The 13,355-nt window shown below is 37.4% G+C and overlaps 1 protein-coding gene across 2 annotated transcripts in view; it reads right to left on the reverse strand.

Moving 5' to 3' along the window:
• The window catches only part of LOC114669031 (constitutive coactivator of PPAR-gamma-like protein 1), a 93,346-nt gene that overhangs the window by 22,476 nt on the left and 57,515 nt on the right, over positions 1-13,355 (reverse strand). For both annotated transcript variants that reach the window (XM_028825127.2, XM_028825126.2), the window contains exons 7-15: positions 12,750-13,027; positions 12,345-12,429; positions 11,932-12,156; positions 11,395-11,566; positions 10,967-11,216; positions 4,769-4,883; positions 4,397-4,606; positions 4,057-4,231; positions 3,134-3,272 (exon numbers count right to left, since the gene is read on the reverse strand). In XM_028825127.2, coding sequence (XP_028680960.1) covers positions 3,134-3,272; positions 4,057-4,231; positions 4,397-4,606; positions 4,769-4,883; positions 10,967-11,216; positions 11,395-11,566; positions 11,932-12,156; positions 12,345-12,429; positions 12,750-13,027 — 1,649 coding nt within the window. The remainder of the gene's footprint in view (positions 1-3,133; positions 3,273-4,056; positions 4,232-4,396; positions 4,607-4,768; positions 4,884-10,966; positions 11,217-11,394; positions 11,567-11,931; positions 12,157-12,344; positions 12,430-12,749; positions 13,028-13,355) is intronic.

Raw genomic sequence — 13,355 nt, forward strand, 5'->3', positions numbered from 1 at the left:
AAAAAAATCTCTCTTTGCTCTATCTACTAGCCAACTTCATATAATAACACATTTCTACCTTACATAACAAATTAATTATTACAATTTAAAGATTACAAGATTAAACTATGAATGGACACAAAAGTACTCCTGAACGTGTTACTTAATAAATTTCCATTCCTCCTTTAGTGCCGTATTTCTCATTGAATCCATTCATTATGCAAATTTTCCACCTCTTTAAGCCTGTCTGATATTTTTCATATAATCAATCCTACCTCTAAGTTGTTTTCGTTTTTCTCCCATCAAATCAACTCTTCCTCTATAATATGTGACATTTTTTTTCTCTAATTCGCTAGAGTCTTATCACAAATGCCAACATTTAAAATTGCATCTCTCTTGGACTATAGAGAAATAATGACTCAATTTTATTTCATGCAAATTCCTGGCTGCCAACAGAGATGGTGCTTTGATGCATCTTTGTTGTGAAACTCTGATTTTTTTTTTTTCTTCCTATAAATTAGCTTTTGAGCCGGAATAATTATTTGTAAAACTCAACATACATTCTACAACTAAACTTATATTCACTTGGATGGCAGTGAAAGCTGTGTTGAAGAATTTCAAGATCGCATATGTCTTTAGTCTGGTATTCTCTCGCAGAAAGAAAACGTAAGACCTAAAAAAACAGTTCCTATCTTTAGAAAACACATGTTCTCAGATGATTAACTCCAGAAATGAACTGCAGCTTGCTGCAACTAGATCTGAACTTAATTCTCTCTTATTACAAATAACTTGATTTGAAATTCATTGCACTTGGGTAAAATGTTTATCAGGAGCTAAATCCAGAAAGCTCTTTGCTTTATGAAAATAGATTAAAATCCATTACCATGGATTCATACCATTAAAATCAAGACAGGAATGGTCCCCAACAACCTTCTACAAATTAACAAAAGATTCAATGAATTCTACTCAGAATTATTACATGAGAACTCTATGTCCTTCATCATTGATATTCAGACCTTTTCTCAACAGAATTTATCTTACTAAACTGACAGAGAAGGATGTTGCTATGCTACATTTTCAAAACCTGACAGACAATTAACACTAGAATTACCAGAGCCTACGAAAAAACTCGTAGATCCGTCCCACCTTAAAATCGCTTCGCACCTCTCCATCAGCGTCTTTTGTCCTGTAAATGTGTTGATAAGCAGCAAGCAGCCTACTATCACATCCCTCCACCGCCGCACAGTTTTCTCAGCTCAAGTCTGTTTACCTGCGTGTCAGTTGACTAGAGCAAAATGACACCTTTTATAAATACTATATGGTTATTTGGAACACATGTATTTCATGTGTCTTCCGTGTCTACAACAATCTATGTATACACATCGTTAAAACAGAAACGCTTTTCATGTTTTAGTCATAATTGACAAAATGTAGACATGAAGTGTTTAATGTGTGAAGCCTGAAATCCAAATATCAAATAAACACTTTTCACAAAAGGTACAAATATAACAGAACAGAACAGAATATAACTGCAGAAAAAGAACCCGCGCTAGGGTGCAACATTCACACCCCTTTGATATGATCGCTTCGGTGGCGCAACGGTATCAACTGTTGATTGGTAATCCAATCTTCAAGGGTTCGACCCCAGATGAGTCCGTTTTGAGAAGTGAGCTGCTCTTATTCTTACTATCTTAGAATAAAAACACACATTTAATTATATAACCCACTACCTACTAATTTCAAATTTACCTTATACGACTTTGAGTTCAAAAATATTATACTAGCTTCCTAAGCTGAAAAAAAAAAACCAAATCACCAGCAAATACAGCTTAGGTTTGTACACCCAACTACTGACCTCCTCCCAGAGATGCTACATCATGGTATTGTCTCTGTATTCTATTTGTCTATTATGTTTTGCTCAAATACTAGGCATTTTTATTCATACGTTCTTGAAAGTGCCCTGCAGTTCTTAATTTTCTTGTCAATTATTTCAGATTTACGTCCTCTGTTTTCCCCATAAAGATTTCAGTTTTCCTCACTACACATTCATTTAAGTCAGAAAAGGGTCTTTTCACTCAGCAAAACAGCAGCTAAGTTAGCACTAATATCCCAGTGGAAGAGAACAGTTGTACTATCCTTTACGTACTGAAAAGCTTTCTTAACTTGGCTTATCTTGAATTTTCAGTTGCAAGGATTAACTGGTTATCACAAGCTAATCCTAACACTTGGCAAGAATTAATACCACTATTACATGCCCAGATAACTGGAAATCAATTCTTCCACAAATACAAACTCACTAATCTTTAAAGATGAAGAGATGGGGGTGTTTCTATTTTTCCCCTTCTGAAATTCAGCAAATAAGTTGAACTTTTAATTTTTTTTCTCTAGGGCAGTTTTTCCTGAAGGAGGTTGAGTTGGGGGTGGCGCGGAAGGAAGACTGCTTTTTAATCTACACTTTCGGCTTTTCAATTTTGTGTTAAAATGTCGTATATTATATTGAAGCAGGTAATATATGTATCAGGTTTATTGTACCCTACTTTTTTTGTAGTAGACCTGCACATCTTGAATAATAAAAATTGTACCAAAAAAAAAGAATATTAAGATGCCAAATAAGGTTTTAACATTTAAAGTTCTTTCCAGGAGAGGTTGGGGAGGCCAGAAGGAGGCACTTACCCTGTGGTCCAAATGCTGCAGTGCAGTGATGGGGACACTGTGCTGTAAAAATGTTGTTGTTGTTTGGATGACATGTACAATCGAGGTCCTGCCTCTATGCAGTCATAAAAGATCCCTGGGCATCCTTCATAAAGAGTAGAGTGTATCCGGATGTCCAAGCTAAATTGGCCACCATGCCTAGTCATTCTGGCCCCCTAATCATCCTCTGTCTCTAACTGGCTGTCTCTCTTCTCACTTCACCTATTAAATGCTAATCTGTGGCGAGTGTACTGGCACAAAAACTACTGCTGTCACATCATCCAGGTGGATGCTACACACAAGTGGTGGTTAAAGTGGCTCCCCACTCACTGAAACGCTTTGAGTAGTGAAAAAAGCTCTATAAAAATGTAAAGAATTATTATTAGATACCAGGATATTCACAATAATCTGTTGGCAAACTTTCCCCTAGTTACCTGGATGGAAAATGGAAAATAGTGCTTACCCTCTGCTTGGCCCTCCAACAGAAACAACCTGGATAGGAAATGTTCCCCTCCCTCGTCCACGCTTGCTGCCGGCCCATTGTCCAACAACAGTGCCAGCAATTTCAAGTTTTCCTCCTTGAGAAGGAATAGCCTGGACACCTAAGAGGTGTTAACGGAAGAATATTTCAAGTTAAGTGTTAATCATAGGCTCTTCATATCCCATTTTTACATCTAATGTTTCTTTTCATGTGGAAGTATATGAATAGTAAAATACACTCGTTTCATAATTAAATGCTACACAGTCAAATAACAAACTACTATGCCATAACTTAATAAACACAGCAAACTATCCAGTTTCCCTTAAATCATTCAATTTTCCTGAAAAGAAAACTGAAAATCAAAATGCATCAACTTTTTAAGAAGAGGCTATCCTATGTTATATGGTATAGTAACATATATGTAGAATTTCAGAATATATAAGTAAGTTGGTTCTGCACCAACCCAGCAATCAACATCAATGACCTCTAAGCTGATATCCAGTTATCAAAAACAAATATAGCAACTATTTATTTTGTTTCATAAAATGTGTACTTAAAATTCACTGTCAAAATAATTCTGATTAGCCTTACTTTACAGTGATTACATATGTCAGCTGTACAAATGTTGATAAATCTGTAAATCAGTTTCAAATGGTAGGAGTGATTCTGTTTTTGCCTTTTTCAGTCTTTTCTGTGTCTGAATATACAGATTCCCATGCTCCCAACTCCAGCATGCTAATGCAAACTTCTTTTCTTGCATCATTTTTTCTTGAGGGACACAATAATCCAGTTCTCGCCAGAATATTTACCTAAACACTTACATTTTGAAAAAACTAGGTGCAACTATTATGTGAAATGAACACTTCTGCATAATCAGGACTGCTGGTTACTTATGTTAAACTTACCAGGTAGTCCTCTTCCTCGACTCGGGTGTGGAGGCATTGGGGGAACTGGGTAGAGGTTTCCTGGGTAGAACTGCATTCCAGGTGGTAGAAATGGAACAGCATGAGCTGGACGGGAAAGATGCAACCCCTCCAGAATGCTCTGGCGCATTTTGTCTACTTTTGCAACCTGATCGGCCTAGAAACAACAAACCAAAAAAAAAAATGCTAGCACCAGGCATGTAACTTGGTTACAGCACTAGCCATACAAAGTCAGCAAATATCACAAATTATGACCTTACAAAACAAGTAAACAACTACACTAGCATAGTAAAAGAGTGACAACTGCCTTTCAGAAACTTACCTGACCATCACAGAGGTCAATTAAGGGAGCTTTATCCCTGTTGGCTCTTATAAGTTTGCTTTGGAGGAGTTTGCCATCAAAGTACATCCATGGACAGCAGTGCTCCCAAGGGATAGGCTGCCCACAAACATCATTAGCAAGAAGAGCCATATCAACACCGCTCATGAACAGAGCGGCCAGCTGAATACCCCGAGGATCAAGGCTGTCGATCTAGAGAAAAAAAAGAAACAGTATGCTCAGTCTGGGTAAGTTTTTATACCTAAACTATCCCACAACAAATGATCAACACATTGTGTTGCGATACGCTGGCATAGATCGGTCTACACAATTTTGAAACCAGCATACAAAGAAAAACACAAAGCAGAAAAGTACCTTCAGTTCCTGCAGCTGGTCAGGTTCATAGAGTTTAGGAGAAACTGCTTGGGCTAAGAAAGCATCGAGCTCATGGCGACGCAGGATTCTCATTCCTGGCCACTGTAGCATGAACCTGGAAGAGGTAAAAACCACAATTTGGAAACTGAAGCAACAACTGGTATGTGTGTGTTTTTGATGGTGCTGCTATTGTTCATTATAATATTTCTTGAGTTTTCGTAAAAAGTTAAATTTCCCACTTAGAAAGACTTACTTTCTTTCGAAATGTCATTTGTCCACTTGTCAGCACTCAATCCTGACAAACCAAATTATGAGGCATGATACACTTAAAAGATAAAATGTTTTGATATTAACATTGCTTTATGGCTGACATCTTGGTTCACAAAGGCAAAAATATTATAATGCTTATACTGAAAAACATGCAACTTGATCAAAAATGATAGAAAAAAAAAACATTCTGAAAACTCAGCAGCAGTTCCAAATATTGCAATGATATGAAAAAATACAGTGGTGTGAATGGTGTCAAAAAGTAAACACACACTACAAATAATTTTGTCAAAGAATTTCTGATCTTAATTGCAACAATACTGAGATGATCTAATTTAACAGAGGCACAATGAAAAAACAATAATATCCTGCAGTTATTTGCACATTATTTAAGTAAACAGAAATACAATTTCCTTGTGTAGAAGAAGTTACTTACTTGATCATTTCATTTCAGGTGCACCCAAACAGGTGCAAATGATTAAACCATTATTGCTAAGTAACTTAGATTGTCCTGATTTGTACAAACATTAGAACCCTGCATTACGGTTTAGTTTTAGCAACCAAGGTCATAGAGCTATATTATATTAAAACAAAAAGACCTCTTTGAGGTCCTCAGTAGAAAGACAGTTGATGTCTAGGAGTATGTGAAGGTTTAAATAGCCATCTAGCTCAGTGCAGTTTGTTGTTAACCACTCCACTATGCAATAATTATCAACAAATTAAGAAAATTTTACACCACTAGTAATATATCCAGGTTACATCACCTCACCCAATTCACGACTTGAGGCGACCCAAAAAACCTCCAAGAACCCCAAGATAACATCAAATTATTTACAGACAAGACCCTTCCTCCATTCCTTACAAAGTTCATGAGGTAACCATCCAAATGAGACTGCACATCTTTGCCTATGAGCAAGGTCAGGAAGGAATAAATCACCATTCTTAAAAAGGAATACAGATGGATGGCTAAAGTTTGCAATACAAAACCTCAGTGAAGAAAAGGACTGCTGTAACACTGTGATCTATGTGGATTAGTCAAAGGTGGAGTGGTTTGGCTACAATGTCAGATGTCATGTTTGGTGAAAACAAAAAACTGCCTTTAACCAAAAGACCCTCAGGCCAGCTGTAAACTATAAAAGTGGAAGTATAAAAGTTCTGGGTCTATATATCTGCCAGCTTGCCATCAAGGAATCATGAATTTGACTCATTAAAAGAGACCAGTCCAATGCCCACCAAGACTTCATAACTTCAAATTTTTTCCATATACAGTGGAACCTCGGTTCACGACCATAATTCGTTCCAAAACTCTGGTCGTAAACCAATTTGGTCGTGAACCGAAGCAATTTCCTCCATAGGATTGTATGTACATACAATTAATCCGTTCCAGACCATACGAACTGTATGTAAATATATATATATTTTTAAGTTTTTAAGCACAAATATAGTTAATTAAACCATAGAATGCACAGCGTAATAGTAAACTAAATGTAAAAACATTGAATAACACTGAGAAAACCTTGAACAACAGAGACAACTAACACTGCAATAGTTCGTGCTATAGCACTACCAACCACTGGCTAAAAACACTTTTTTTTTTTTTTTTTTTTTAACAAGTTTTAAGCACAGGGAAAAAAATGAACATTTGAAAAATCCGTAAACCACCAAGAAAAGTATCATTGCAACAATGCACGCAATGAACCGATCGCTGTAAACAGAAGTGAAAACAAAATCAAGCCCAGTGCATTCTTTAACTGCCTTCCTACCCTTATGTGTCCAGCTCTCTCTCTCGCTTCATTTGTGTGTGCGTGTCTCTCTCTCTCGCGCACTGCCTGTGTGTGTGTGGCACTCTCTCTCTCTTGCTCGCTGCACAGGAAATACACAGGGAGAGACTGAACACGTAGAAACCGAAAGGGAAACTGGCTTGTTTGTATACCGAGTGTGTGGTCGTGAACCGAGGCAAAAGTTTGGCAAACTTTTTGGCCGTAAACTGATTTGTACGTGAACCGAGGTTCCACTGTATTGCTTGATTGGTCTGCTCTATATTTAAAGACCTTTTATATTTTCTAAACATTTTTAGGATGTTAGCATTTCAAATAAGAGTTCACAAACAGGAACAACACAGTGTTTTTTTAAAGAATTCTTTTGAATAAACTTCCTGCTACTTTACTTATGTAGAAAATATGGACAAAATTTGTATGTATGTATGTAATTTTAGTGTACACCTTTTATAAAAATGTTGCAATTTTCATTTGATTAATTTATTTCAATGCTCTTCTTTTCTGTACATATGGTCCTGTCATTGATGTGACTCTGTTTGTGAAGGAATAAGTCTTATGGCAACTTCAGTGGGAATAATAAGGGGGTGGGTGGGGGGTCGGGTGAAGACAAACTGGAACCAGACGTTTGCAGTAAGGAGAGAAGTCTATCTAGGAGGGAAAATATAAAATTCAGTTGTGAGGAGAACATCAACTATTGTTTTTTGGAAAAAGTAGAAGAAACACTATACTGGTATTTGGAACAAGAAAATTGCCTACCTCATATGGGTAAAAATGAAGATCTTTTACCACTATTGACTTCTCTGCTATTTCACATTATATCATCAGCCATCTGATCTTTCTGGACACTTTTTGGAATTTAAACTTTTAATTATTCTTTTCCTTAAAGACTATTTTGTGTTGCGATTAGGCCTATGTGATGTCTTAAAAGTTCACATCATCATTTCATGGTACCATTGCCAATTGGGTTGAGGATAGAGAGATGCCTGTGGATTCTGAATAATTAGCTTACTCTACTCATGTATTGTAGAAAGCATCTATACTGGGTGGTGGGGGAATGGGTGCATGGGCGTTTTAGCATGGGATGAAGCAGTCTTGTCTCAGATTGCTGCCAACCCAGCTCACATAGTGGTATTCAATAATGTTATTTCTATGATTCAAAGGTGACCTGTTCCAAGTTCATTTAAAATTGCTACAAATCATGATGCCATATTGTCACAGAACTCAATAAAATGCATTTGAATAAATGTCTACCAAAAGGGAATTAGTTTTTAAATTTTTTTTAAGAAACTAAAAGTTGCTACCATCTACTGAACAAAAACAAAAAAAAGCAAACTGGCAGATGTTATAGAAAATAATTTTACTTGGTTGTGTTTTGATCATGGCTTGGATATATAGCACATATTTTGTCTTTTTTAATCATTTGTGCAAATGACATACTGTAAAAAGAGCATTAACTTGGGTGCTGATTGGTATTGCAAGCTTGCAATTTAAGATGTGCCTGCAGGAGGTCAATGGCATTTTAAAAAAATGTAATGCACTGCTTTGATATATTATGTAATCAGTTTATTTCAGATTTATTAACTCTATTAACACAGTACAACTGCATTCTTATTGCAGCAACCCTCCATGTGGATAGAGAAGGAAAATGTGAATTGAGAAAAAAATTAGAAAAAAGGTTTATTTTCCTTTTAAGGTTACAATAAAAATTTCAAAAGGAATAGTATATTTAAGAGTTTAAACAGTAAAGAAAGAAATAAGCTATAACTATTTACATCCTTGACTACCACTTCTCAATTGTTCTGGCCATAAAGAACAACTTGGCTGCTGCGCTGGTGTTTCATTTGGCTCCAAAGCACTTGTCTCACTATCACAAGGTACTTTCAGGCCTGTTCATAACTTGTTGACCCTTCCAATTCTTGCTAAGGATCCTCTCTTGTGAAAATTGTGGTAGAAGGGAGCCCGATGGGCTCAGCCCTCAAGTTTCTTTCACTGGTGTTATTTTCCCAAAAACAAGCATGTGTCACTATCAAGACACTACACTATTTGCCTGCAAGCAGTGCTTGAAGTGGAACCAAATTGCTGGCAGTACTTTGTTTAGTCAGTGTTTTGTTCCTTCACCTAACTCATTATTACTTTGATGGGGCGAGGGGCCCCCCACCTTGGAGGTTAGAGTACATGTATATTAGTACAGTGGAACCTCGGTTCTCAAACGTCTCAGTACACATACAAATCGGTTTACGACCAAAAAGTTCGCCAAACTTTTGCCTCGGTTCACGAAAACACACTCGGTATATGAATAAGCTAGTTTCCCTTTCGGTTTGTACATGTTCAGTCTCTCCCTGTGCATTTCCTGTGCAGCGAGCAAGAGAGCGCGACACACACACACAGGCAGCGTGAGAAAGAGAGAGCCGCGCACACACACAGGCAGCGCAAGAGAGAGACGAGACAGACGCACACACACAGGCAGCGCTAGAGAGAGACAGCTGGACGCATAAGGTAGGAAGGCAGTTAAAGAATGCACTGGGCTTGATTTTGTTTTCACTTCTGTTTACAGCGATCGCTTCGTAGCATGCACTGTTGCAATGTTACATTTCTTGGTGGTTTATTAAATTACGGATTTTTTCAAATGTTCATTTTTTTCCCTGTGCTTAAAACTCATTAAAACAAAAGTGTTTTTAGCCAGCGGTTGGTAGCGCTATAGCGCGAACTATTGCAGTGTTAGTTTTCTCAGTGTTATTCAATGTTTTTACATTTAGTTTACTATTATTCTGTGCATTCTATGGTTTAATTAACTATATTTGTGCTTAAAAACTTAAAAAATATATATATTTACATACAGAAAAGCGCTATATAAATGTAATGAATTATTATTAGTATTATTATTATTACAGTTCGTATGGTCTGGAACAGATTAATTGTATTTACATACAATCCTATGGGGGAAAATTGCTTCGGTTCACGACCAAATCGGTTTACGACCAGAGTTTTGGAATGAATTATGGTCGTGAACTGAGGTTCTACTGTATATGATATCAGTGGGAGATTGAAGCTTCAAGCATCGCTAGCACTGGCCCACTCAAAGCACTCACAGCAGAGTGGTTCTACGAATGTCCATGTGCTATTTCTATTCAAACTTTGTATGTGAAGCTAAGCAGAAGTATCATATGTGCATCCTGCTGCAAATATAAGTGCCTGACAACAATGTTTTGAGGCATGCGACTATAATAATAATAATAATAATAAAAAAAAAACACTCTGCCAGCTGCAGTTTGGAAATTTTAGGAAATTTATGCAAAAGTCTGGGACCAAATGACAATGTGCCCAGCCAATCGGTGATGAACAATATCATCCATCGATCGATCAATCGATCAGAGGCTCATCCCTAGTTGTGACTGTGAATTGTATGCTTTGATATATTTTATGGTACAGCAACACAGTGTATTTGTTACACCGTTATTGAGTTTCATTCTTTTCATTTAAATACACTAATTATTGTTGTCAATGTTATGGCAAAACAAACACTTTCTAGAGCATTATTAATGACAAATATCAACAAATAAAATGTTTTGGCTGCTTTGTTTTTTTTCTGAAATGTTACTAAATTTCAATCAAGGCATTTTTTAGAATTTTTTTTTATTTTAACTATTAAATATTAATATATTGAAATGTCCTTTCATAGTGGAAACCTACTACCTTAGATGTACCATCCTGCCAAATTTCAGTTTTTTACCTAAATGGGTAAAGTGTTTTGCTGATGAGTGAGTCAGTCACTATTGACTCCTATTTTTTTTTTTTTTTTGAACCACTGGCTCCTCGAGGTGAATTTTTATCTGGAGCGCTGTTCTGCATTCTTCCAGCTATCCTACAACACAGACATCTTTCATATATTTGTCTAAAATTTTACTAGGAAATCTATCATTTCAGTCTGTAGCTCAGTTATTATATTTTTATGCAAGGTCACATGATTTTTTCCACTTGAACTTAAAATGCCAAGACATCACAGGACTAAGAATATAACTGCATTTTTATGCAAGTTTAAAAATTCAAGCGGTGAAAATCATGCAGCTGTCAGGCAAACCAATCAACCAATGGATTTTTTTTTTTTTTACTGACAACAGTTTCTAGTAGTTAGATGCAGACAGAATTATATTACCTCAAGACACAGCACAGCACCATCAGATGGGTGGGAACATTGGCTGGGTTCAACATGGCTGGGGTGTCCGATCTCATGCAGGCCAGAAAAGCCCTCATCCTGCGGTTTTTATCCTCCACTGCCTTACCCAACCACAGTTTCTTTAGGTTGGGACAGGTCCATTCCCGGAAGGCTAGGGCCTCTACCAACTCAGGTGTGTGAGGTGATTTGCCTTTATATGCTGCCCATTCTTTGATGATCACTGGGGGGTCTTTAAAAAACAAGGAGAAAAGACCACAGTAATGATGAAAGACTGGCATAAAACTGGCATTCCTCAATAAAATAAAAAAAGTAAAGTAATTATGTGCCCTTCATTTAATACACTGGTTAACAAAAATTCTTTTTCAAAAAATTTACTCTGGAATATAGATCTCTGTCCTGTGTCTTACATTCAGGAAGCCTGTTGCGTCTCAAGGCCAATCTCTCTGCTTTTTTTCGAGCCTCTGCAAGGCTGAAGAGAACTCCATACACATATTGGCGAATAGGCCGGTAGAGTTGAGAAGCTGAAGGCAGGTCTTTATTTGCTTCATCTTCTATTGTGACTGGTATCTTTATCTCGCCCTGAAACAAAATGTTGGTATTAAAAAGTGGAATCCCACCAATGCTGCCTGCTAAGCCTGACAGGTACAATGTTATTTACAAATAGGGCAGTAGGCTGTAATCAATTCTTTTATACACTATGCTCTCTGCTATTCCCCTACATTGGCTAATATAAATTTGTCCATAACCCTATGATTACACCGTGTGTGTTATGCCCTGGTATGTTTATACTGTGGTGAGAATTCCTTTGATTTCACCAAGTCACCAGAGACATGTATGAAAGACTCTCATGCTCACTCCAAGTCAACACCAATTATGGTTCATCTGTAAACTTTAAACAAGACCAAGAATTATATCTTCCTAATTCCTGAGAAGATTGGACATACCTTAGTGAGGATGTGGTAAATGTACGGATACATGAGCCCTTTCTTGTGTCTGTGTTCTGCCACACGCAGGACCTCCGGGGCCACAGCAGGTAGTGGAGGAGTTGTGATATCCATGTGGTTCCTTGTGGACATTGACAGAAGAGATGGGATGGGTGAATTGTTGGAGTGACCCCCTCTGCCTTCCACAAGCTGGCCTCCTGAAGAGGAAACAGAGGAGCCATCTGCCTGAAATAGTAAGAAGTGAAAAAGAGGCAAGAAATAAAATGCCAGCATGTTACAAAAGAAAGTCTCCAATTCATAACATCCCTCAAGATAAACGATTACTGCCAACTAAGACAATCACAGAAACCCACTGCACACATAGAAAATCGAGGGAGTTGTCAAATTTTGCTACAGATAGCTTTTAATGTTACCCTAGTTTGGTCAATTGAGTCTCCGCCAGATAAGCTTTCTGAAGGATTTCCTTGCTTATCCCATGATGGTTTGTATCCAACATGACTAAGAAAAGAAAAAAAAAACAGAAGAGAAAAAGGTTTTAGGTTTTATACAGGTTATGAAGTGTATACTTCTTCCTATTGCATATACTACCTAAGACCAATGAGTGGATTCAGCACAAATTCTAAATGTTATTAAAATATCTTAATTATACACTTTAACATAGGCAGACAGGCAGTCTGTAAGTGTGTATTACATCTGATAATGCTGTTCAAAGGTTGGCCTTCTTCTTTCTTAATGCAGGCACCCACAATGAAAGGGCCATACAAATTACCGTCCTACCAAAGCAGACTGAAGAAAAACCTACTACATTCTTCACTCACTTGGCTGAAACCCCACCATTTTCCTCATTCTCTGATGAAGAGGATGTTGAAGATGCATTGAAGTAGGTGGGGTCCACGTGGTTAGGACTGGCACCTTGGGCAGGGTTGATAGGTGAGGAACGCTCATAGAGTGGAGTGTGTTTTCCTTCAGAAGGAATGTTGCTGAAGTGGTTCTGTTCTGGCAAACTTTTTCTGATCCCATTATCCAGGTTTAGGTTGGAGTCGGCCAGACTAGTTGGGTAGACATTTGGACTGGAAGAAGTTCCTTGACTGGATATCTGCAGGGCACAGAGAAAAGCAATGTACACTTTCTCATGCTGCAGGCTAAACAGACTAAATGTAGTGCAGCTCAGAACCAAGGCAGTGAGATGCAGCAGACAGTTTTTCATGCTGTTTTCTCCTTCTCTGCTCAGAGATTAGCCACTTCTACCTAATCACGTGTGAATTCCAAATATGATGGATACTGGGAGTGAGCTGCCCTCTTTCTGTAAAGCTATAATATTTAATACATGTTTCAAGTATATGGCTTTGAGTAAAATTCATTTGTACATATTATTGAGTTGCATGGCAATGGGGGCAGTGTAGGAAAAATTTGGGAACTTAACC

The sequence above is a fragment of the Erpetoichthys calabaricus genome, chromosome 18 (assembly GCF_900747795.2).
Source record: "Erpetoichthys calabaricus chromosome 18, fErpCal1.3, whole genome shotgun sequence".
NCBI lineage: Eukaryota > Metazoa > Chordata > Cladistia > Polypteriformes > Polypteridae > Erpetoichthys > Erpetoichthys calabaricus.